Raw genomic sequence first — 27,190 nt, forward strand, 5'->3', positions numbered from 1 at the left:
AGCATGGCACCATTGCTACAATTCCAATTCAACCCACACAATTCCACTACATACCACATGCATACACTCCATAACACATGGCTAAAAGACATTGCCTTTTACAAAGCCATTAGCTTTAACTCAAATAAATCCGAGACCTATTGCATTTCCAATGCTTGTTTACATTGTGGCGGGTGCTGCTTTAAGCACCGCCCGCCGCAATGTAAAAAATACGGGATGCGACCGCCATGGTTGCGGTCGCATCCTGATTGGCAAGGTGGGACCACCGCACCTATGGCGGGCAGTCCAGTTTGCTGTTGCGGTGGCGGGCGGACTTTAATTGTCCCCTAAGTGTCAAGACGGAGTGGGGTCAGCGCTGCAGAGTGGCGGCAGCAGCAGGGTACTACTGTGTGCTTTAAAATGCTCATGTCTGTTTGGCTGGCTATCTTAGGACGGACAGCCAAAGATGCGCATTTTAAGGTTTTCTAACCTAGCTGTCTTAGACAGCTGAGTTCGAGAAAGCGCAGGCCTCCAGGGCTCCTAGGAGAGCTAAGAGAGCCTACTGTATCCAATCCTGGAGCTTCTTTCATGCTGGGAAAGCAGCGCCAGGATTAATAGTACAGTTTGCTGAATCGGGAGCTACCAGGAAGACACCCGAGGGAGGAGGCCATCACGCTGCGGAGGTAGTGCATTTATATATTTATTTTTGTGCCCCCAACCCACCACCCACGGTACAAGCTTGCCACCACTGATTATTACCCAATAACATGATACTAACTTGTTTTTATATATCTGAAGGATAAAAGGCTTACTTGAGGTTCCCGAGTTTCAAATTCGAGACCTGCTGGTCACTAAGTCAGTAACGAGTGTCAACATATTTATTTTGAATTAAAATGATATATTTCATGTTGTTGATTATGCAATACATTAGCATTGTCAGTGTGGATTGCTTGAACGATTTCCAAAAGATAACCACACTTTACCTCTCTGCACAAGAATCATCCGGGCCTCCGTACAGCCATGATGACAGCACCCGTTTTCTGCCACAGTTCCCCGGCTCTGAAGGACCGTGGATTCATTTCTAGAAGGAAACCGACAATAAAAGTCACATGAAGCATGCATATACGCTATGTGGAAGATGTGCTTCAATGGCTGTGGAACCATAAGACCTGGGTTTTATTTTGCCCTTTCCAATCTTGCCAGGGCACAAGTCCTCCCAAAAATTGGGGGGACTAACCAAGTTAGACAGTATGCAAATGACATCATGACACACAACATCATAGTGCGTGACATCCCATGTGTCATCGCAGGAAGTGGCATCGCAACCTATTACCTCACAAGCCGTGACACCAGATATCAAGACTTCACATGTATGTTTACCATATCTATCATGCGTACATTTGAGCACATTACAATATTTAACAAATGAGATTTTGTGTCAGGGATGTGCCAAAAAAGTGATGCAACACAGACACAGAATCTGTGCCTCAACTTATACATGTATTTTTTTAAAAACATCCACAAAGAAATTGGCAACAAGGAGAAACTTGTCAGTACATCTGTTTTTCTTAATTGGTTGAAAAGTCTGCGTTTTAAAATATCTTATGGGGTTAAGGCACCTGCGGCACAGATCTTTGTGTGCCCAGTAAATCTCAGAAAAATAATAATGGTGAGATAACTATTGCTGGAAAGGTCTGTGTTTGTCTAGTGCCAGTTTTTAATCAAAGGAGCAAGGAGGGTTATTAGTTCTCCTGCAAAGCACATTATGTGATACGCAGATGACAGATTTTAATTTTATGTACAAGGGTAAGTGGGTTACTGCTTTGAACACAGAGAAACTTTAATTACTTGCAGTTCATAAACTGTAACCCTTCTAATATAGCACAATAGGCTATCAAGGACATGTGGCTCCTACACCTTGTAACCCTCACTATCTTATGTAACACACCCTGTACATTGAGTTACACACACACATGGTGTATTGCCGGTGTGACGTAAAGTGCTCTGACACCCTGCAATGGGATGATGAGTAGCATAATAGCGCTATGAAAGAAATAAAACAAAACAGTGGTATTTATATTGTTATTTATGTAAATACTGGGACAGACCAACACACCTGACATTTTAACACTGCATACATATCTCATATAAAGGAACTGAACAACGTTAAAAACGTGCCTCTCTTAAAGTACCTGTGAACGATAAACTGTGAGCCTTTGCTTCCCTGTCATTGCATTTAGGTATGAGGCTACAGATAGCTAACCAGCAAGGATTTTCCAACATAATGAAGCTTGATTGCCACTTAACTTCGGCCTTTGTTATGTGCCCAGCTGGAATTTGATAAGTCCCCCTGACTGCCTGCAGGCTGCTGCTCTGAAGGAAAGCAGACAACATGCTGCAGGCGCTGTTGAATGCGTCTGAAAATTACACCAGGACAAGTTTAGCATATTTCGGGGGGGGGGGGGGGGGGGGTGAGGGGGGGATGCAACCTCTTGACAGGGTAAATGGACGTGTCTACCCTCGTGTACCCTCGACTGGGTGAAAGTGCTCTGGGACATGGGTGCTGTGTTGCTACCAGCAGTTGTCACTGCAGAGTCTGGAATCTCGGGGATGGGAATAACCAACCTGTACATCAGCCTCCTGTCACACAGCACCAACACTGGGTCGGTCCCAATAGATAAGGTTTTTTCAGCAACTAAAGTCCACTCCAAGTGGACAACTAGTGCTCTTCTGATATCCAAGGCTGCATCCAACAAGAACATTGGTACCTTTAGTGATACCAACTGAACCACAGTCATTAGCCCAGCAGAAGTGCGCACTACAGGAGTTACCCTCAGTAAATCACTTGCAGGATCTCGGTAAATGTAGTACAACGTGTGGTAACAGTGCTAATGCACATTATTTCACATTTACGGGTGGAAAAACAACAACATATGGGTTATCCTGGAACTCATGACCACAGTAAAGTCATCGGCCTGGTAACCTGGATGTTAGTGACTTTCTGCATATATAGTTGCTTTCTACATAAGGAACAGACAAGGTGAGCTGCTGGACATTGCTTCTATTTTTCTAACACAAGAAAAAGAACACCCTGTTTGGGTCTGCTTACCACAAACTTTTGACAATAAAAGATTTCATCCAGTGCCAGAAACCCCACCCCATACATTTTTTGCATGAGGTGCTAAGAAGAAGAGCAAATTGCTGCTACCAGCAAGGAAGAGCAACATTATTAGACTTAGGGCTGGATCGGCAACATTAGAAAAGCACAATTTTTCAAATACATTGTCTAAGTGCTTTCCAGGCTTGATAACAGAAACCCACCTTGACCTAAAAACAATCCCCCGACTTGTTCTCCCCTGGTGAATGTCAATACCCGTGAACTAGCAGTCATGTATTTGACCACCTAGTTTTGCATAATTGTACATAAACATTTTACACTGCTTTTTTATGTATTCCTTTTTTACTTACACTATCAGTATTTCTTCGCATTCACTTTTTAAAAAAATGTTTAAGCACCAATCAGTTTTTATCCACAAATTCATTTTTGTATTTGTTTAGAAAAATGTGAACTAAGACCAACCGGGTTACCCACACTTGTGTGTAATTTACATGTGTACGTTTGAGTGAATTTACACCTCAGATTTTGTGACTAGCCAAAAGTGGTAAAGTAACTTAAAAGCAAAAGGCTTACACTTTTCCACAACCTGAAAAAGGCAGTGGAGGCAGATTTACTAGTGTAATTTACTAATGCTAAAAATAAACCGTTTTCCGTCCAGCACCACACACGGCCAACCACTGATACTACAACATCATCCCCCAGAAAATAATGGCGTCACAGACTTAAGACTCACCCATAGAAAATAATGTATCTTTAAATTGTTTAAAATAGTTTAAAATGTAAATACATATAATTTAATGTTAAAAAATAGTAACAATTTTTGCTTTGAATTGATAAATTAATGTGACATTCATTTTTATTACAATAGTTCAAGTTCAAAAGACCTTTATTCGAATTTCATAAAATTCATAAAAGTACCACATTAAAAACAATTCAATTACATAACAAATACAGGTTTACAAAGTTCATAATTATTAAAAAACCTAATACAGTTCTCATAAGACTATATTCAGGGGTTTTCCATCATTTTACGTACACGTGTTAGAAGTCTCAAAAAAGTGCCAGTGCGATAAATTAGTTCATCTGTGTCCAGGGAAAGTAACACTGAATAAGACTCCCCTAACGAAAGGGGTCTTTGTTTTCTAAAATAAGGAGTTAAAAACCAGTTAATATATTTTAAGTAAAATTTACAGAAAAATAGAAAGTGATTTGAGGGTTTCCCTTTCCATTCGTTCGGAGTTATAAAGTGCATACAGTGCTTGTTTGACCTCAATTTTATCTTTAGGTTCAATCCTACTTGGGTCGGAGAAGAGATCTTCCCTGTTCACGGTACTCAGTGTTTTTAGGACTCCCGCAAGCCAGGGGATCGACATGCTATGGTCACATTTAAGACAGTCTTTTAGGATGTTTTGCGTTAAAGTGGCTGAGTTATTCCTCCGGATCCAAATCCAGAAAAGAACTGGTGTAGATCTAATAAAATCACATACATAAGGTAGGTTTAGTTCCTCGTGGCAAATGAATTCGGAGGATGAAATTGGGGCACCCAGTATTTTCCTGCAAAATCGACCACCATCTCGCTGGGTACTAGGGTTTTTCCTCAATCCCCAAACCTCCGCCCGTATGTGGCTACTGGTAGGCAATGTAACCTAAACATTTTTAAAATGGCTCTAGTGGCACCTATTTTCTTTGGGCGGGAAACACTCAAAATAGAATTGGTGGCTTTCGAGAACTTGCCCATGGCGTGGGCTGTATGCCCACTCCATGAGCCGTTCGCAGCGAAAACCAAACCTAAATACGGGAATGTAGTTACAGATTCTAATTTATCGGTCCCTATATGTATAGTGTTGAGCTTTCGTTTCCCGGGTCCACATGGCATAATAAAAGATTTTTTTAAATTGACGCGCAGGTCTAAGCCCTCCATGTGTTGGACAAAACCTTTAACAAGTAAGCGAAGGGCATTTGGTGTTCGTCCCATAAGGACCGCATCGTCTGCGTATAATAAAACTGGCAATGGTTGCCCCTGGATTATTGGTACATCACTAGTCACTTGTTTTAGGGTTTTGGCCAAACCATTAATGTAAATAATAAACAACAGGGGTGCTAAAACGCACCCCTGTCTTACCCCTCTACCGATGTTGATGGGTCCAGAAACTTCTCTACCCATGCCAATCCTAACTTGTGCTTTGAGATCGGTATGGAGGTACGCCAGGAAATTAACAAGAGCCTCGTCCAGTCCATAATTCAAAACAATTGCCCATAGTTTAGATCTATTCACTAGATCGAAGGCGGATGAAAGATCCATGAACGCAAGGTAGATAGGGGACGATCGAGCAACGCTATACTTCTCAATAATCAGTTTCAGGTTCAAGCATTGCTCAACCGTCCCCACCTTGCTCCTGAATCCCATCTGACACGGATCCAATAGACCCGTATCTTCAGTCCACTCTACAACCCTATTATAGATTATTCGCCCCAAACTTTTTAAGGTGTTATCCAAAAGAGAAATCGGACGGTAATTCACTGGACCCGACCTCTCGCCCTTTTTAAAAATTGGAACTATGGTGCTGGTAGCCCAAGTAGTGGGCATGGGTACTGTTGGGAGGCTATTAAAAACATTGAGGAGGATTGGTGCCCATAGATCCGGACTGTGTTTAATTATATCTATGGGCAGTCCATCGGGACCTGGAGCCTTGTTTCCAAGGCTCTCTTTGATGGCTATCTCCACCTCATAGAGATTTATCTCTAAGCCGCGGAGCTGACCAGGGGAAAAGCTAGTTAATTCCTCAAGTGGAGCAGCATAGATTTTGGAAAAATGGGCCCCCCAAGAGTTGCTGGTTATGTTGCAGCTAATTAGGGTTAGTTGTTTGCCCATTTCTCGCATTTTTCTAACGGCTGACCAAAAGGGGTCGCTGCTTTTCAAATTGGCGCTCCCAACCAGTTCTGTTAATAATGCAGCCTTCCTTTCAGCTATTTTAAGTTTATAAAATTTCCTGGCTGCCTTTACCTCCATTAAGCGCCTTTGTTTAGTAGTTAATGCCCTGCGCAATTCCCTGTTTGCTAATGAGCAGGCAGAATCGAACCACCTTGGTTCTTTCCCTTCTTTTGGATGTGGAACTGACAAAGAAGTTTTCACTGCTAAGCACAGTTTACCGAAACCATCAATTATCCTATGACAGTTCCCATCCATTGTTAGGCAAGAACTAATTAACTGGGGATATTCCCTATTTATACTTTCCAGTATTGCCCCGCTGTCAACTCCCCTCCATTTTAGACACAAGCCGTCACCCGTGGGTGTGATATCTCTTGCGCCATTTAAGTTGGCGTTTACCTGGCTAGGGCCTAATTTTAAGGTCATAATGAGGGGGTTGTGATCACCAAACGATGTTACTACCACTGTAGATTTTATCACACGGTCTAATAAGTGGGGAGACATAAAGATAAAATCAATTGTGGAGGAGCAATCCCGGCCTCTGAACGTAGGGGCGTGAAGTATACTAGGAGTGTGGCTTGTGTCCATAGCGTTGCTGAGAGTATACTCCGTTAGTATATTAGCTAATTCAATGCCCCTTCGTTCAGCTTGATCTAAGTGATTTCTATCCTCAGTCCTGCAATTCTTAAGGGATTTTCGCATTAAAGTCCCCCCCAATTAGAATCCCTGTTTCCTCCCCAGTTTCTGAACTGGTTTCAAGATTCCGTAAAGTCTTAGAGAGTGCTTCAAAGTTTTTGTTAGGTACAGAATAAAAATCATTGTTATAAAAATTGATTAGATAGATCCGGGTCTTTCGCTTGAACTCTAAAATTTGTATATTCGGGTTTCCTCTTGAGAGGTCTCTGATTGTACCACCGGCCAGTATCCTGATGCCAATGAACAGGTGTCCCACTGCGCGTCCTGAGTCAGGCTTGGGTGCTGTCACGCTAAAGCAATGGTAACCCTCAATATATAAATTCTCAACAGCCCATGTCTCCTGGAACATAATAATGTCTTTACCATCCAGTAACTGAACCCATTGTGGGTTTGACAATCTTGGTTCTAGCCCTGCTACATTCCAGCTAAGAATGGACAAGTCACAGTGATTGGTATGTCTAATTGACTTGCTTCTGACATTCATAACTGTACTCCGCTTAGGGTTAGTTGGTATAGGTGATACAACCTCTTGTATAGTTACAGGTGTGGTAGTATGATGTTGTGTTGCTGTTTCCTGAGTTGTGTTGGTTAGTATTGGGGGAAAGTGTTCCTCATTATCATTGCTTTCATCTTGACATCCGATGTTACTTCCCCTTATCCCCGGTCAGTCCTGATCTTCTAAATTTGAGAAGGCATGTTCAAACCGGTTGTAGGTTGGGATGTTATATAGGGGCCTCAACTCATTCTGACGTAAATTCAAGTTTGAATTCGAAATTAAGTATGGCCTCTCACTATGGTTGAGCGGAGGCATAGTGGGAAAGTATGGGTGTGGCATCGGGTGTCCCAGGAATGAAGCCTGATAGCGCTGAGGTGGGCCATTCATTAAACCAAAATCTTGATTCAGTTGGTGAAATGGGAATAAATCCATGATTCCAAGATTTGGATCCTGATGACGCACAGCGTCATGGGGTTGGAGTTTGGGGCTAGATGTCTATAAAAGTAACCCAGGGGAAGCAAGGTTGTATTAAATTCCCACGGTGAGGGTAGTGGCGGATTAGCAAGGGGTTTTTGAGCCCATTGAGGGGACCTAAAGTTTATAACTATACAGTCCCCATCAAACTTTTTTCTCAGTGGGCCCACCCACCCAACTCTTTGTGTTTGAATAATCTCCCTTGCTCTTTCCATTGGGAAATTACAATTTATAGATAACCAATGGAGAATCCTGTTTTTAAGAGTGGTATGGTTTTACTCTTGGTCATTCTTTAATTTGGGCACATTGACTAAAACAAGCACGTATGCCCCGCATTCAGGCGGCAGGCTGATGCGGGTGGGGATCCTCCTCGTGTTGGTTGCCATGTTAAGTTCGGATTGAACTGTGGGGCGGTTTTGGACATCATTCTTAGATTGATGGGTTAGGACCCTTTTGCTTTTATCAGCGTTAAGATCCGTCCCTTCCAAACTAGCTGCCTTAGTCGTATTTGGATTAGGGGCATGTTTAGCTAGGGGTTGGCTTTTACTTGTGCTAGGTACGGGCATCGTTGGAGTTGATTTATTATGGCCAACTGTATTTGTGTTAGTGTTAGCACCGCTATTTTGGGCCTTGGTTCCACCTAGTGTCCCCATGTTGGGTTTGTTTATTAAAGTCTGCCCTATGCCCAATTTTGTTACATGGTCGTCCAACACTCTCAGCCTCTTATCCATATTTAGGATTTGTTGATTAATTGGACCTAAAAGGGTGGACAATAATGTCTCCATCCTCCCCCAGAATCCTTCGTTCCCCGATGCTACACTGGCTTCTATGGCAAGGGTATGAGTTCCGATAAGTTGGTCTTCCCCCTTATCCCTTTTCCGCTGTACAGGGGCAGGAATCCTCCGGCTTCGCTTGCGCCCACCCTTGTTTCTATGTGTTTTTGACGATAACTCAGTGTCTAGGTGCTTCAATTTTCTTTTAGCTTTTTGGCCCCGGGTTCGCACAGGGATGCTATCACTTTTGTCCCCCTCAGCGTTTGATGTGTCATGATCCGCGCATAGATCATTACCATCTAAATGTACCTGATCGTTTACCAGTGGTGCGCAGGAGTCTTGACTAATGTTCATATCAGGCCTGAGAATAGTGGGGGTTGATGATAACCTACTACCTGGGGTAAATTGTGCCGGTGGGGCCGTGTCCACAATTATGCAGTTCTCATTAGAGTCTGTGCCTGGGAGCCCTGCATAGGATGCGGCAAGTAAGGAGTCCACTGAGTGAATCTTGATTCAGAAGAAGAGGGGGCAGGCTTGATGGGAGCGAAAAAGCGCCTTTCAGGGTTCTGAATGGCAGTAGCAACAACATCGATGGTCTTCTGGAGCATTTTGTCAATGGCGGTCAAACTTGGCCGCTGGGTGTTGGTGATTGGCAGGGCCAATTTGTGCACGTCTTTTGGCCTGGGTACTGCCGGTGTCCTTTTCCCCATGATTGCGTTTAGTCTAAAGCTGTTATGTGACAAATATTTAAGCAGTAAAGTGTGCTTTTATCACTGACCTGGTAGAAATCCCAGGAGGCAATGGGAAAGATGGAGAGGCCTGCCAAGGGGGGTGGCCCAGCCCAGCCTCTTCTGGCCACAGAGGGCCCGCCCTTAGCCCGGGCGCTCCCGCGCGCGACTCGCGGGGCGAGAGGCACTCCGCTGTTCAATCGCGCCTCCGGGCGCTGGCGATGACGCTCCAGGTGGGCCGCTTGCCTCCGGGGCACCTGGGATGTGTAGTCCCTCACCGCAAGTGGGAGAGCCTCACTAGCCCGGCCGTTGCCCTCACGGCGCTTGAAGGGTAGAAATGGTGCCACGAACTGCCGTTTCCCTCACGGCGTGTGTCTCTGACAAGAGATGAGCCCCCACTGAGCGCTCGGCGCTCCGCTGTTAAATCGCGCCTCCGGGCGCTGGCGATGACGCTCCAGGTGGGCCGCTTGCCTCGGGGGCACCTGGGATGTGTAGTCCCTCACCGCAAGGGGGAGTGCCTCTCTGGCCCGGCCGTTGCCCTCACGGCGCTTGAAGGGTGGAAATGGCGCCACGAACTGCCGTTTCCCTCACGGCTTGTGTCTCTGACAAGAGCTGAGCCCCCACTGAGCGCTCGGCCCTCCGCTGTTAAATCGCGCCTCCGGGCGTTGTCGATGACGCTCCAGGTGCGCCGCTTGCCTCCGGGGCACATGGGATGTGTAGTCCCTCACCGCAAGTGGGAGAGCCTCGCTAGCCCGGCCGTTGCCCTCACGGCGCTTGAAGGGTGGAAATGGCGCCACGAACTGCCGTTTCCCTCACGGCATGTGTCTCTGACAAGAGATGAGCCCCCACTGAGCGCTCGGCGCTCCGCTATTAAATCGTGCCTCCGGGCGCTGGCAATGACGCTCCAGGTGCGCTGCTTGCCTCCGGGGCACCTGGGATGTGTAGTCCCTCACCGCAAGTGGGAGAGCCTCGCTAGCCTGGCCGTTGCCCTCACGGCGCTTGAAGGGTGGAAATGGCGCCACAAACTGCCGTTTCCCTCACGGCGTGTGTCTCTGACAAGAGATGAGCCCCCACTGAGCGCTCGGCGCTCCGCTGTTAAATCGCGCCTCCGGGCGCTGGCGATGACACTCCAGGTGTGCCGCTTGCCTCCGGGGCACCTGGGATGTGTAGTCCCTCACCGCAAGTGGGAGAGCCTCGCTAGCCCGGCCGTTGCCCTCACGGCGCTTGAAGGGTGGAAATGGCGCCACAAACTGCCGTTTCCCTCACGGCGTGTGTCTCTGACAAGAGATGAGCCCCTACTGAGCGCTCGGCGCTCCACTTTTAAATCGCGCCTCCGGGCGCTGGCGATGACGCTCCAGGTGCGCCGCTTGCCTCCGGGGCACCTGGGATGTGTAGTCCCTCACCGCAAGTGGGAGAGCCTCGCTAGCCCGGCCGTTGCCCTCACGGCGCTTGAAGGGTGGAAATGGCGCCACAAACTGACGTTTCCCTCACGGCGTGTGTCTCTGACAAGAGACGAGCCCCCACTGAGCGCTCGGCGCTCCGCTGTTAAATCGCGCCTCCGGGCGCTGGCGATGACACTCCAGGTGTGCCGCTTGCCTCCGGGGCACCTGGGATGTGTAGTCCCTCACCGCAAGTGGGAGAGCCTCGCTAGCCCGGCCGTTGCCCTCACGGCGCTTGAAGGGTGGAAATGGCGCCACGAACTGGCGTTTCCCTCACGGCGTGTGTCTCTGACAAGAGATGAGCCCCCACTGAGCGCTCGGCGCTCCACTTTTAAATCGCGCCTCCGGGCGCTGGCGATGACGCTCCAGGTGCGCCGCTTGCCTCCGGGGCACCTGGGATGTGTAGTCCCTCACCGCAAGTGGGAGAGCCTCGCTAGCCCGGCCGTTGCCCTCACGGCGCTTGAAGGGTGGAAATGGCGCCACGAACTGCCGTTTCCCTCACGGCGTGTGTCTCTGACAAGAGATGAGCCCCCACTGAGCGCTCGGCGCTCCGCTATTAAATCGCGCCTCCGGGCGCTGGCAATGACACTCCAGGTGCGCCACTTGCCTCCGGGGCACCTGGGATGTGTAGTCCCTCACCGCAAGTGGGAGAGCCTCGCTAGCCCGGCCGTTGCCCTCATGGCGCTTGAAGGGTGGAAATGGCACCACGAACTGCTGTTTCCCTCACGGCGTGTGTCTCTGACAAGAGATGAGCCACAATCAATACAGCTACAATATAATTAAACTAATTTCAAATATTTCCTTTACACCACTTTTAAAAAATATTAATGTATAATATTTTGTTTACTTAATGGGGAATTTCTTTTTTAATTTAGTAATTCAGAAAAATAACTAATTTAACGTATTTGAATTCATTAAAGAAAAGATGTAATTCAAAATTAAGTTAATGGAGCTGTTGCTTTTTTTTCTTTTGCTCTACATATAAAATAATTATATGCCGTTACTTTACAATAATATTGAACCTACAAATAGTTTTACTAATTTATAATAACGTTTAATAAACTTTTTTGTTTTTTTATATTTTTCCTTATTTTTATCACAGGGAGATCTCCACCCCCACTGTGGAGTTTCCCTACAGTAAAGTATAGGGAAAAGTAAAAAAACAATAATAATAATTACCAAGTAGTAAGATGACAGGGATGTAGACCTTCTCTCAAAAGAGTGAAAAACCTAGCGGTATAATTGGACTGTTAGTCAATCCTAATTTGATATTTCAACATTTATCATGCTCTATCAGTTATTTAGCCAATTATATCCAAAAAGTAATTTTGAAATCAACTACGTGCCAAACAGTTATTTTTCCAATAAATTATTTAATTAATAAGCAAGCCACAATCTAAGGCATCCACTATATATACATTTTTACATAATTCATCTAGTTTGAGAGAAAAAACTAAAGTAGAAACATTATGGGAAAGAGATTTGTAATCTTCCTGGTCTGTTGACTTTTGGGATAGCATATGGCTCAAAATCAGGAAGTCCTCTAGGGCTGCTAATACCACACAGACACTCTTCTTTATTCATAATAGGCTCTTACTTTCTCCATTAATTCTTAATGCACGACACTCATCTTCCGGATACTTGTTGGTCCTGCTCGTCACAACGCGCTGACCTTTGTCACTTGCATTTCCAATGCAAACTTGTTAAAAAAAAATTGGGAAAAGGTATGGTCTCAAATTAATTCTATTGTTCACTCCAATCACCCTCTTTCTTTATCACATATCTTTTTGGGAAGCTTGTCCCCTATTTGGGAAGGCAGTAACTCTAATGTCAAGATAATAGATGTATTATTAGCAGTGGCCTTTCAACAAGTGACCATAAATTGGAAAGACTTCACTAAATTATCTTATCAAACATGGTAGTATGCTGTTTGTTACTATCACAGACTAGATACGACATTTGTATACCCATTACACATGGCAACAAAACGTATAGATTTATGGTCACCTGTCACGACATTCATTGACATGAGTGCCAGACGTTCTCTGTCTCATACTCCTCGCCAACAAAAAGTACCTAAACCTCCATGACTTACTTCATGTTAATATTTTGTAGTTTATCGTAGACTATATTTTGTACTGCAAATTTTTGTATATCATATAAGTTTCCTTTCTATACCGAAGTTCCATATAATACTGTTCTTTTATTTGTACATGCTATAGCTGACTGTATTTCATTCAAGTTTCTCTTCTTTATTCATTCTAAAAGTAATATGTTGTATGTAACTCTTTTCTTTTCGCTGTTATCATATCTTTTGAGTTAATGTAATCCTTTCCCTCAATAAAATCATTTTTTGAACTTAAAAAATAAGCAAGCCACAACAGTGACAATGTTTGCTAAGCTCAACACAACTGATGATCCATCTAAAGTTGTGCGTATGTGTCCAATGAGAGTTAAAACTGTGATCTTAAGCAAATTTAGACATGAACTATTTGTGGCTGATTCCTACCTCCATCAATATATTTCAGCTCTGCGTTCTGCAGATACTCCAGTGTAGCCTTCTCTGGTTTGGACAGGAACCAGTCGGTGTTAGCAACCATTATACCAGCTGCAGCAGCTCCCAGGGCCCCTAAGCCGATCGTCCAGAGGACCATGGTGATTAATTCCAGGTCCAAGAACATACATGCGTCTATGAAAAATGAAAAGAGGTAGAAGGTGATGAATGCAACTGCAAGGCAGCTTAAAGACTTACCAGATAAATGGTACACACTGGCAAACAGTATGCAAATCAATTTTACATGATTTTTTTCATCCCAACTGAATTTTCATTCTAACTTAGAATTTACATTACTTGAATTTAAAATGAAAATGATTACAGAATGATTATAGATAGTAGAAGGTTATCAATTTCAGAGATACTTGGAAAATGTTCTTCATTCAAGGGCCAAGGGCCAAATCACAAACAAATCTAATATATAGTGAATCAGAGGGGTATGCAAATGACCTGCGCAGATTTATGCATTTCTAACAATTCACAAATTACGATATTCACCATGACTGAATTAATATCTACTCGTGCTGTGATTTACGGCGATAAATCTTTTTAACAAGCGTTTTTTAAAATTTCTTAAAGTACAATTCAGTTGTGTAATTTCAAACGCTGTAGGTTTCGGATATTTCTTAAATGTCACAAAAATCCTTTTCTGTTGGTCCTCCCATACAAACAAATTCATGTTAAGACTTGTGTTAGCCCTGGCATCCTTGGTGTGTTCCCCCCGCCCCCCCCCCCCCCCCCCAATTTTTGGCCTTCAACCCTCCTGTTTTGTTCACTTTGTTTTTGCTTGCATTAGGACTCTGTGCACCCTACCACTGCTAACCAATGCTAAAGTACTTTTGCTCTTTCACTAAAACGTGGTAGTAATGGCTTACAACCAATTGGCATATTTAATTTACTTATAAGTCCCTAGTAACGATGTACTACATGTGCCAGGGCCTGAAAATTAAATGCTACTAGTGGGCTTGCAGCACTGATTTGCCCCCCACTTAAGTAGCCCTTTAAACTGCCATGTCGACCTGCCACAATAAATCTTTTACCAGGCCCAAACCTCCCTTCATGATAGTAGGCCCTGAACAGCCAACAGAGCAGGGTCCGGTGTATTTAAAAAGTAGGACGTGTACTTTTAAGTTTTGAGCTGTCATGAAGAGCTTTTCATCTAGGATGATACCTTGATTTTTTGCGTGGTCTATAGGCGTTGGTTCTAGCTCTGACGGCCACCAGGTGGAGTCCCATGGGAAGGTCTTGTTGCTGAAGACCAGTACTTATGTCTTGTCAAAGGTGAGCTGCAGGCAGTTGGTTCGTATCCAGTCTGCTACTGTGGTCATGCAGTTGGTGAAGTTGGTTCTGGCGGTGGTTGTTTTGTTCATCGGGGAGAGGGTGAGTTGGGTGTCATTGGCGTAGGAGATAACAGTGATATCTTGTGATTGGATGATGGGGGCGAGCTGTATCATGTATAAGTTGAAAAGGGTGGGGCTGAGGGACGATCCCTGTGAGACTCCGCATATCAATGTCTTGGTCTCTGATGTGAAGGGTGGCGGCCTGACGCTTTACATTCTTCCAGTGAGGAAGGAACAGATGCATTTGAGAGCAGGCCCTTGTATGGCAATCTCGTGGAGTATTCTGACGAGGGTGTTATAGCAGACAGTTTTGAAGGCTGCAGAGAAATCAAGCAGGAGGAGGGACACTGTTTCTCCTCGGTCCAGGATGAGTCGAATGTCTTCAGTGGCCACAATGAGTGATGTTTTGACGCTGTGGTCCTTTCTGAATCCTGTTTGAGTGTTGTCTAGAAGATGCTGAAGTTCGAGGTTGAAACCCAATGAGTAACTTGGTGGCCATCAACTCCATTTTGTGTGCACAACTTCATTTTGTGCTTTCGTGCAGCTACAGGATGGGAATGCTTTCATTCTCCACAGCACAGAGTAAAACAGTTTCTGAAACATGTAGTGTAGGATGTGCAGTTGATATCATTCACTAGCATGAGAGTGGAATGGACTGTCCAGCCTCAGAGCAAACACTGAAGCCTGGCCAGCTCCTGTGGGTGAGCTCGACGCAGACTGGTGCGGCCAGCTTCGATTCCTAAACCAAAGAAAAGGGGGAGAGGTTTCTAGAAATCTTTCCTGGACTTGAGTAAAGGTATTAAAGACAGTCGTGCTGGCCAGAATGTTGAGGACAGAAGTAAATATATTTTGTCTTTCACTTAAAGGTGCTGCATTAATAAAGGCATTTGATTCATTTGATGGTGCATTGATAAATCCATTTGCATCATTTAGAGAGTGCATTGACAAATTCATTTGACTCATTTTGAGAGTGCTAAGTTTTTTTTCTAAGTGTGTCCTATTGTTTCAAGTCTGAAGGAACACAGCAGTGGGTTGGGAGTTGCTTGTTGATTGCTTTCTCAATTACTTTGGCTGAATAGGGGAGCACGGAGATGGGTCGGAAGTGACACAGTTGATTTGGATCAGCTGCAGACTGCTTAAGAATAGCATTGATTTCTACAATTTCCCATTCATCCGGGAGAGGGAGGTGTTGATGATGTGGGTTAGGGTGGGGCAGATTGGTGATGTTTCCAGGTTGTAGATGCGGTCAGAGCATGGGTCAGTTGGGGCCACTGAGTGGATGGTCTGCATGATTGCAGCTGTGTTGATTCTGGTGAGGGTTGTCCAATCAGTAAGTTTGTCATCTTGGTTGGTGGTAGGTAGGTTAGCAAGGAGTCCTCAGGGGTTGGGTTGGTGTGCGAAGCTGCTGTTGATGTATGCGATTTTATGGGGGAAGAAGTTGGATAGGTTAACGCAGACTAGCTGGGAGGCAGCAATGTTAGGGACAGTGGTTGAGAGCTAGGTAAAATCCTTAACAATCAAGAAGATCTTCTTGCACCTGTTGGAGCTTCCTTCGGTGCAGTCCACTACAGCTTTTTAGGTCGAGCCTAGAGAAGCGCATGCACTGCTTGCTCGACTTTTAGTAAGGGGTTTTTCAAAGTGCTGCCCACAAGCTTTTGCTGGCCTCAAGCTCGCCTGCACGCTCGTGTGCAAGCGCGCAGCCGCCATCTGCCTTTCTTATCCTTTTCTCCGCATCGCTGGCCATTACTTTCACTTTCGCGGCCGCATCTGCCTTTCTTATCTCTGCTTGTTCCTTTTGCAATATCGACGTGTTTGATTAAATCTTTTTATTGCTTATATTTAAATAGCCCCTTACGCACACACTGACATAAACTGTTCCGCCCGCTGTGCCTGATCATCACTTCTTCGGTTGGCGCTTGCCACAATGACAAGCAGCCTTGACCAAAAAATAAGAATGTCATAGATGTATCTACCACATACCCGGTCAACAATGACATTCTTGTTCTTGTTATAGGGGACTACAGCCCCTGACTGAACTTGTGTATTTTCCTGCCACTATGTAGAGCGCTTCGGAGTCTGTGGCCATTAAATTCTGCGGGTTAACGTAGGTTATCGGGTTTCTGTGACTGCTTTTCTGACCTCAGTTACGAGTGTACCTCTAAATTATGCTAACAGATTGCTGTGCGTTCTTCTTTACATGCCATAATGCCGATGTGACCTGGCAGGCCACGCCGTGAAACCAAATGAAGAATTCTTTTTTTTAAATGAAAAAGTGGAAGTGTAATGTTTGAGCGCCAAGTCGCAAGATACAAGAACTGAATTAGGCGCATCGTTTTGGATCATGGCAACAAATTGCAGTTAGAACGGTTTGAAAACTACTGGAAGAGCGAGCTATATAAAATATATGGCTATGCCACCAAACAGACGGGCATCCGTGAGCAGCCTCGTCCGGGTTTTTGTAATGCCAGACCCCCTCCTCGCCCGATCTGTTAAATGACAGAGGCCGGCCAGCTTTTGTGCTCAGCATAGCTTAGGAGAGTGTGCCCCTGCTGTGGGCTAATGGACGTCGCCTTTGATAAGAAAGCAGCCTACGCCAGACCACTTATTTTTTGGAGCCAAAGCAACAGGAGTGCTTTCAGTGTTTTGCTATGCACATAAGAAGAGCCTGTGTCCCCCCAGAGTACAGAAGATGTTCGCTAGTCTTCAAATCGAAGATATAGACCAACTAGCAAGGCTTTCCCATCAAGTAAGTATAAACCAGCATATTTTTTTAATCACTTTCCATTTTAATCATTTCAGCCTACTTGTGTTCACATGTACTTTGATTTATTTTCTCTGTCAGAAGAGTTAGGAAAGAGAATGTAAAGTCTTGCGGGGGACCGAGATGGCCATCAGACATCCACAATGTAGAAGGGGCTTCATTCGGGTTCCAGGGAAGTGGACCTCAAAAGTGGGTGTAGGTGGCCAGGGACTCAGATACCTACCACCAGTACACCACATGCACTTTGATATATTTTCTCTGTCAGAAGAGTTTGGAACCAGAACAGGTAACTAGAAGTATTGCCTGGATCTGAGATGGGCATATGTGAAAGGGGCCTCATTCGGGCTCAGGGGAAGGGTCTGAACCTACATATCCTTTGTCTATTTTAAGCAATTCTTCAGGTGGAGGACATAGGGACCTCTTAAAATGCATGTAGGTGGCCTGGGACTCAGACTACTCACCACCATTGCAGATACGTAAAGAGCAGAAGGTCATTTGAACTGCCCATTGCTACCCAACCTGCAAAAAAGTGTAGAACAGGAGGCCTGCTTAACTGACCTCCCACTTTCAAATGTGAAAATCGACAGAGGAGTAGGAAGCTGCTTTTGCTATCAGACTGCAGACTGCAAGCACTGGCAAAGCAAATAGGTTTGATGTTTCAGCTGCATGGTATTGGCTTTGCTAATGCTGGTTTGTATATTGGCAAGTCAGTGAACACAGATCATCTAAAAACAATCATTGGCATAGCCAACAGGTCTCACCTTTGGGACCTTATACGTTTTTAGCCATGCAACAGTTGATTTTATAGCACCAAGAATATTGTGCTGCAAAATTAAATACTTATAAGGTCCCAAAAGCGAGACCTATTGGCTATGCCAATGCTTGTTTCTTAGTGTCTCTTATTTATTGAGGAGTCTGAGTGCAGCCTAGTGGGTAAATGTGTCTGTGTTGCTGCAGCTGTCTCTCCCTTTCCTTTCAGCTGTTTACAGTGTCGTTTGGTGTCTCGGAGGTTTGTATACCATTTGGCCTGCTTGTATGATCTACTATGCTTGTTGGGTTTGATGGGTGTGAGAGATATCCGCACAGTTCTTGATCCGGTGGTTGATGTTCTTGTCGAGGCTACCTGTGGTGCTAGGTTGATGCATGCTGAGGGGGCTGAGCCCGTCTGTTTCTGAGACTTTGCCCCAGCTATGGCTTGAAAAGCTGAACCTGGTAGGAGTGTTGAAATTGGGGCTTGTTGATTTTGAAGTGGATGATGGAGCTGTCGGTCCACATGAGCAGTGTGGTGGAGTTGTACTTGATGATGTTTCTTGTGGTGAAGATGGGGTCCAGTGTGTGTTGGTTCAGGGACGAGCTGGGTGAGTCCAGTGTTGCTCAAGTTTTCGAGGAGTGCTGTGGAGCAGGGGTCATTTTGGTCTTCCTGGTGAAAGTTGAGGTCAATGAGGAGAATGTAGGCGCTGGAGTGGATGATGATCGGAGCAATGAGGTTGGTGAAGGTGGCTCATGGCTTGGGTGATTGGTAAGCAAGGGCAGCGTTCAGGGTGAGGTTTTCTGAGATTTGTGCCTTGAAGTGCAGATGTTCCATGAATGGGGTAGCATTCTCTGTGGGTGTTGTGTATTTGATGGAATCCTTGTAGATGATATTGAGCCCTTCTACCGGCTTGTGAAGGCAGTCCTGTCGAGCAATCTTGTAGTATGCTGGGATTGTCGTGGGAATGTCGAGAGTCAATAAAGCGTTGAACCACGTCTCTGTGTTAAAGAGGAGTCAGGTGCATCCATACTCAGCAGATCCCATATTTTGGTTGTATGTTTGCTGAGTGATTGTGTGCTGAGAAGCATGCATGCGGGTAGGTGCTGATTTGTTGATTTTGCTGTGGTGTGTTTTGTAGGGTGAGAGTGTAAGCACTGCTGGCACTTGTGTTGTGTGTATTTGGAGGGGTGTTGAGGGCATTATTAGTTTTTGAGTGGGGGGTGGGAATGTTGCTGCTTGAGAACCAGCAGTGGGTGCAGGTAAAAGCTCCTATGTAAATGTAATGTAAATGTATGTGTATGTAAATGTATTTGAGCTTATATAGCGCACAGCTACCCACAAAGGGTTTCCCGGCGCTTGCTTAGGGAACCCGTCCTGGTATTCCCCTGTGAGATAACCCCGGCAGGGTATCCACAAGGTGAAAGCCAGGCATCCCGCCGCGAGGGGCCGTTGTGGAGATTAAGCAAGCTATTGCCCAGAGTCGCAGAGTGTGAACCCGTGAGTTGAGAAGGCACCGGAGTGAGAATTATCGAGTCCGTGGAATATTTTGAGCCCAAGTCCCGCCGAGGCGGGGAATTGAACCCTGGTCCAGGGCCGATCTCAGCTTCCGGGTCTGCCGCCTCTAACCCCTGAGCCACACTTCTCCACCTTGGTGTGAGGCGCAACCTGGCCGCAGTTGGGGGGACAATATCCAGGGTCTAGCGAACAAAGGAGTGCTGAGGAGTATCGTTGGGTGGTGATAGGACAAGGGTTCCTGGCGCTGGGCATGGTCCAGGTGCAGACGGGCACAGGTGGGCTGCAAGCATTCAATGGGCATCCGTGTTGCAGTTGCCATTTAGTGGGTTCTGGGAGGGGTAGGAGTGCAGGGTGATGTGTCATTTCCTGTGCTGATAGGTGATAGGAAAATCTAAAGAATTCTAATTACAAGCCCTTTTTAATGGCAAATTCACATTTTAATTACAATTCTGAAAATGGCACTTTTTGAATGTTATGTTCTTGTCCTAACCATTTGGTGCCTGCAGCCTTATCCTGAGTCACATGACTAGGTGCCAGTGAGACAAAGGGAAGATAGGTGATAGCAATGACGGGCCACTCTGAGGTAATGAGGGAGAGGAGCGGTCACCTACCACACTTGCAGAACACTCTGCCTGAGCACTCTCACAAAAGGTTTGACACTGGTCTTCTGTGACCCAGACAAGCTGGGGCCTGGACAGGGAGGAACGGTATGTCTGACATCTGTAGGTCGGTGTGTACTCTAAAAGACACCTCTACATCAAAGTGGGCAAGATGTATAAATATTGGACCCTTAGACCCACCTCCTCAGTACACTTCTAGACCTGTGGAAGACTCTGCCAGGAATACGAATGGCTGTGCTGCTGAAAGGACTGCCTCTCTGCTGGACTGTTGCCCTGCTGCCCATTTGCTTGGGTGAGACTGGCCCTGCAACCCTAAACCCAGGCCCCTAGAGTGTCTCCCAAGGACAGAACAGGCTTCCACTACTCATATATAGCACGTGGGTTCTGCCACCTGTAAGTCCTGCCTTCCCAAATGGTGCCATTCCAGTCCAGGACCCTTGGAAGTGGGCCTGAAGGTGCTCTTCCAGCCAATCTGTGGATGTAGCGGAACCAATGCATCTCCTCAGCAGATCATCTCCTGAAGAACGGGTGCATCACCTTTGCCGCTCGACACATTGCTCTCAGAACTGCCGCTGTTGTGCGGACGCCTCCGAAGCAAGGACTTCAGATCGTTCATTGCAGCCAATGCATCACCACGCGAGGACATCACCTCACATTTCGCAGCTTCCCGGAACAGCTGATGCACAACACATCTTCTCGTCCGGACCCCACACTAGACTCCACATTTCTGTACGTACAGGATTTAAGGTGCTCTTGTTCAGCGGGACTAACTGGGCCCCTGTAACTGGCCCAGGCTCAATCACAGTCTGCCTGAACCTGTGACTTTGTCCCCGTCTGGCGCGATCTGATAACCAAAGCTATGCCTTTTGGTGCTATTTTCAAGTAAATCTTTGCAATTGCACATCTCCAGTTCTACCAATTGGATTTTTTGGGGGGGTCTTGATTATTTATTGAAATGTAATATTGTTTGCTAAATTGGTGTGGAATTTCTCGTGTAATATTTTCACTTTGTTTCCATTTGAAGTGCTGCATAAATACTTTACATAAATACTTTACACATTGCGTATAAATTAAGCCTGACTGCTCTGTGCCAGGTTACCAGCGGGTTGAGCACTTAATTTGGGGTTGCTTGACACTTCACCCTGACAAGGACAGTGGTTTCTGGTTGTTTAGCCTTTCAACCCCCCTCAACCTGTAACCCAATTTCTTACATTGGTGATCAAGATTTGGACTTGTGTTGTGCAGTGCCATGCAGTGGTTATGTGTTACATTGAAAACGCCAGATAAATAATCTAAAAACGATTGGAGTTTAAAATTCTCTTAGATTGGCCTTTCTGCTATTTTTTCCCAAACCACCCTTGCTCTACCTGACAGTTTGTGTTGTGGCTTCACCTGGAAAAATAGAAATGGAGAACTACAGTGTGACTTTCCCCCAAAAATAACACCAGGCAGGCAGAGCTCTAAAAGGCTCTTAGGGCATGGGCGAAGGCCCACCAGTTGACACTCACGACAGATGACCAAGATGAAGAGTAATAGTGGAGCAGGGCCTGGATGGGGATCCTGAGATGCAGCTTTCAGGTGAGGGGGAGATGGTCCAGAGCTGGAGCTTCCCGCCACAGCGGACAGCAGTGTGATTTCTCAAGTCCAGTCCGTAGAGGACCTCGCGACAGAAGGCTGACAGTGATTTTAGGCTGCAAATAGCACGTTTAAATATGGAGGAAAAGAAACTGGCCATGGAGGCAAAGCAAACGAAGGCTAGAGGGTCTTAGCAAGAGAAATACTGGCAGACAAAGCCTTGTAAGAGAGAAAAATGAAGTTGGCTCAAGAACTGCGTCTTAACAAGCTGGACATCAAGGCCAGACAGGCAGAGTCCAGCAGTGAAGGGGACAGTGTCCGGTGGATAAAAGAGGATCCACATTCCTAAATGTCAGACTTAGTTGTTGTGGGGGACGGTACTGACAAATGGTTTGAAGAACCATAGGATCCCTGAGGATTGGGAGGATAGTCTCTGGAAGCACCCTACAGGCCCTGGAAATGGAGGACAGGATGAGGTAACCCCCCCCCCCCCCACCCCCCCATGAAGGAATGAAGGAAAACCTTGTCAGGAAATATGTCACCCCTAAAAACCATAGGAAGAAATTTAGGGACATCCAAAAAAAACTGGCCTATCAGCCCTGAGTGGATTGTGTAAATTCCCTCTGCAAGGCACTGAATGACTGGGTGAAGAGCAGTGATGTGAAGACGAGGGGCTGTATAACTTGGTTACAAGAGAGTGCAAGTTCAGTCTTGATCACTGACCCCAGGGAGCTTGCTAAGGAGACAGACCACTTGCTCAGCACCAGGGTCCATAAGAAGGTATCTGGAGGGGTGGGCGGTCTCCGGAATGGAGGGCCGGGTCCCCACCAGAAGAATGAAGGGGGGTGGGCAACCATAAAAATAAGAAGTTCTCTAAACGTACGCAAAATAGTTCCATGGTGCAGGACTACCAATCGTCACCTCAGCAGAAGAAATGGCTCTCGGACAAGGATTCCTCAGGGAAGGCACCCCCAAAGTTAAGTGAGTGCCAAAGGGTTGGGCACTACAAGAGGGGTGCCAAGTGTCTCAAGTGGGCACAGCCCCCCACGGGTGGGCAGACACTGAGACTGGCTAGTGTACAGCTTGTGGAGGAGGTTGCCTCATATAGTGGGGGGTAGCCCAGAGATTACACTAGTGTCTCTGGGTGGCGGGGAGATGGTGCCATGGAGTCACATGCCTAGTAATACAAAGAAATACGAGCATTAGGTTATCAATAACTGTCGTGGGGTGGAAACTCTGAGACACTGGAGCCAGTAGGACAACTGTCAGATGTCATCTTGTGTACTCTGAGTAGGTAGTCCAACAGGTTATTGTAGAAGACAACCACGAGTGTCACTAGTCAGTGGCTCTGGTTCCATTTGAGAAGGGGGGGAGGGGAGAGAGTCTCATGTTCCGTAAGGGTAGCTGTGAGTCCATCCATGCCTATGGATTGTCTGTTTGGCAATGACCAAGAGCACACCATCTGGAAGGAGGTGGAGCTCAGGCCCCACCTGGAGTTGTTACGATTGCCTGAGACTAATAGACTAAACTTTTACTCCATGTAAAATAAAACTCTAGTCCACATAAAGGATAAACATGACCCCCCCCCACTTGCCTCTTGGTTCATCAATAGCATTGTCATCAGGACGGAAGCAGGAATGTTTCTAAGTTTATGTTTAAAAACTCACTATTAATAGATATACTAATGAAGCACGACGTGGTAGTGCATTGTCATTTACAATACATTAAATTTCCATTGAAATATGTACAATATTTTAATCTTGACCCAGACAGGCAATAATAAAGCATACACACAGTCCGTCTTGTAGCCAGTTTTAATGGTGCCGTTTTTTTTGCACTGCAGCACCTACCACACTCTGCAACTCTCACTATGACTGACTCCATGCGGTTATAATACAATACCGTAACAACTCCAGGTGTGGCCTGAGCTCCAACTCTTTCCAGATGGTGTGCTCCCGGAATCTACGGATTTATACAGGTATTTTTTTTACATAAACGGAAAAATGCAGAAAATAACAAGTAGGTTTTATTTCTCAGTGCTGGTGTGATAAGAGAGGTGAAGGGTTTTGGGAGGTTCGTACAAGTAGAAGGGAGGATGAGATTTTGATAGCTAAACAGCGTTCTTTGAGCCAGTAATATTTGTCCATGCTAAAGGTATATGTTGCGAAAGAAAACAGCTTGAGAAATGTATCTGTGCAGTGAAAAACATCCTATAGAAACTCAACTGCGGGTTACAGGCTTCTCAAAACAATAGCTCAGGGAGTTGAGTTTTTTTCTGCAGTGACCTGTATGTAACCTACATATAAATGGTTACAAATGCAGTAAAATCGCTATGCTGAATAATGCAGCTGCTGCCAAGATGTGTCTGTTTTTGTATAAGGTCAAAATTGTTTTTGACTTTATGTTAAATATCTGGTGTAACATGAATTTAACTAGCAAACATAGTGACATTGTATCCCTGCGCTCCTCGGAGTCTCCAAATATCCCTTTAAAAAATAAACAGGTGAAAACGTCCTCACTTGTGGACGTATTGCTGTGAAGCACCATTTTTTAAAGTGAAAGGTTTCTCTTCATGAGCGGTATCAGCTCTTCACGAGTCTATCACCTTGGTATTCCACTGTCCTTCAAAGACTATGGTGAACTCAGATCTTTAATGTTATTGGATACGTCCTTGAGACACTGAGACCTGATGTTTCACATGCACAGAAGCTTTTTGCATTAAAACATTGTTTCACATCCTTCCTGCCACTAGTGAAAAATGTGCACTTATCTATTTTTAGATGGGCTGTTTGAACACCTAGACTCACCGAGACACAATGCTACTATATATATATATATATATATATATATATATATACACACACACACACAAAACCAAAGTGTGCCTACTCCCGATATTCCATCTACCCCAGTGGGTCTCGATGCCTCTGTAGCACAACAGCAGTCCCAGTGGTCGTGTACTTGTTTAAAATAAATCTAAGTGGGTAAAAGTTGTGAAATCGCCTTTGGATTTACAAAGTGTGCCGCCAGCTTTGTTTCACAACTTTTACCCACTTGGATTTATTTTAAACAAGTACACCACCACTGGGACTGCTGTTGTGCTACAGAGGCATCGAGACCCACTGGGGTAGATGGAATATCGGGAGCAGGCTCACGGACTGCAACATCCATAATGCCGAGCCTGCGCACGCCCACAGGGGCGGGACTGAACAAGCAAATAGAGCATTCCAAAACGCTTTGATGCCTCTGTTTCCTTACTTGCATGCCATTGAAAAAGAGCTACGGCTTGAAACGCGACTGGTTTCCTGTGCAAGTTGAAAGCTGTGTACCTTGCTGACTGCCATGACAATTGGTGTGAGTGCGGCCAAACCCCTCCAGGTGTGACTTCCTAGTGGGGACACTTTGGTTTTGTATATATATAAATGCTGTCATGTGTGGTGGTGGTCATACATGTACTCTGTAAGGTGAGACACATTGTTAGAATGTGGAAGATTTGTTAGCATGAAAGCCATCCATCCTCCATGCTTAAATTAAACTGAGTACATGTACATTTTTCTTGAATAAATGTGAAAAAACACCAATTGAAGCTTCTTTTTTTCCCAATATGAAAAAAGAAATGTGGAAAAATACTGATAAAACGAATAAAAAACTTTGGTAAATGTATTGGATTTCGCCTATGTGATTAATAAGCAGTTTTTTTGTTGTATGTTGGAGCTTGCAGAGTAGTTCCACAATATAAGTTACAGAAAGTCTGTTAAAGTGTTACGGCTTGTTTATTCACAAAAATGCAACGTATTGTGCTGTTACTAGTGGTAAAGTACAGGTAAGTAATAGCAGTATTTTGAAAAATGAGATGAAAGAAGGAAATAATAGAATGAATTGATGTAATAGCAATAATTTGGGGGTGGGTCTTTATACACTATCTTCGTAGACCTACGTGCAGCATTCGATCTGGTCCCACGCCAGAAGTTATGGACCATACTCCGGGAGCTAGGTATTCCTTCCCCACTTCTGAATATGTTAATACGACTCCATGCCCAGAATTATGCACAGGTCAGGTGTGGCAGCAACGGTTCATTGACAGCTCGATTCCCCGTTGGCAGGGGGGTAAGGCAGGGGTGTGTCCTGGCACCCACCCTGTTCTGCCTCTACGTCAACGGGGTAATTGCACATCTGGATGCTGTACATGATAGTGATGCCCCAAAGCTTGCTGGGTCCCAGATTGCAGCGATCATGTTTGCAGATGATACGCTGCTCCTTTCTAAAACTCCCATGGGCATTCAACGTGTTTTGGATGGGTTTGTTTCCTTTTGCAAAGACCGGGGTTTGGAAATTAATACCTTAAAAACCAAATACATGATTTTTAACCCCCCTACAATAACACGTTCTAATCCCATGATAGATGGTGTTAGATTAGAGAGGGTCCACACCTTTGACTATCTCGGACTCACCCTCAATGAATCGTTTACCTGGGCCCAACATCAACTGAAACAGCACCTTAAAATGACTCAGATAGCTGGGGGCATACTGAAACTTTTGAGCAGATCATACTACAAACCGATTGGTCCCCCACTAGAAATTTATAAACTGCAGGCGCGTGGGGCAGTGTCCTATGGGGCTGAGTTGTGGGGTCACAAGACCAGTTCAGTAATTACTGTTGCAGAGAATAGATTCCGGAGCCAAGTGACAGCTCTGCCCGCGAGTACTCACTAGTGCCGCTAAGATTGGACTTTGGCATTAGACCTATCAAAGAGGAACTGGCTCTCAGACCTCTAACTTTTTGGAGAAGACTCTGGGTCACTCCAGAGCTGATTAATTATAGGCAGGAGCTTATGGAAGTACTGCGCTTGCCCAATGCGGGCAGGCTTCCCTGGCTAAAATATATTAGGAAGGAACTCGAGAGGCTTGGACTTGCTTCAATGTGGTCAGACCCGGAGCACACATGTGCTGGTATTTCACGAAAACAACTGGTCCAGTTGTTCCGGGAAAACAGCATGGCGCATTTACTGTCAAACTCCCAGCTGGGTTTTCTCTCAGCTAGGTTCCTATCGATCAAGGACTATAACTCTTTGGCGCAAGTCCTGGACGATATTAGCCCGGCTGTCTCGAGGAAGCTCTTTCTCCAATGGCGGCATGGTTTGTTACCCATCAGATCGCTCACGTCTGATTGGTGCGCACTTTCGCCGAAGAATTGTCCAGGGTGCACTGCAGCTTTAGAAAATGAGGTCCATATTGTTTTCTTCTGTCCTGCTTACCTAAACCCAAGACGGAGGTGGATTATCCCAATATGTAAAAACCTGGGTATAAGTCACTGCCTTCAGGTGCTTAGAATCCTAAAGACGGATCTCTCTCCGGTTGTGTTATTCGCTGTTACTAAGTTTTTAGCAGCAATGTGGAACATCAGAAGGGCACTTGTGGCAAAATAAAATGTAGAAGGTACAT

General features: G+C 45.4%; 1 protein-coding gene across 3 annotated transcripts in view; it reads right to left on the reverse strand.

Moving 5' to 3' along the window:
• The window catches only part of PRXL2A (peroxiredoxin like 2A), a 304,325-nt gene that overhangs the window by 81,135 nt on the left and 196,000 nt on the right, over positions 1–27,190 (reverse strand). For all 3 annotated transcript variants that reach the window (XM_086921994.1, XM_086921995.1, XM_086921993.1), the window contains exons 2-3: positions 13,142–13,321; positions 963–1,060 (exon numbers count right to left, since the gene is read on the reverse strand). In XM_086921994.1, coding sequence (XP_086778120.1) covers positions 963–1,060; positions 13,142–13,313 — 270 coding nt within the window. In that variant the 5' untranslated portion in view covers positions 13,314–13,321. The remainder of the gene's footprint in view (positions 1–962; positions 1,061–13,141; positions 13,322–27,190) is intronic.

The sequence above is a fragment of the Lissotriton vulgaris genome, chromosome 5 (assembly GCF_964263255.1).
Source record: "Lissotriton vulgaris chromosome 5, aLisVul1.2, whole genome shotgun sequence".
Lineage (NCBI taxonomy): Eukaryota > Metazoa > Chordata > Amphibia > Caudata > Salamandridae > Lissotriton > Lissotriton vulgaris.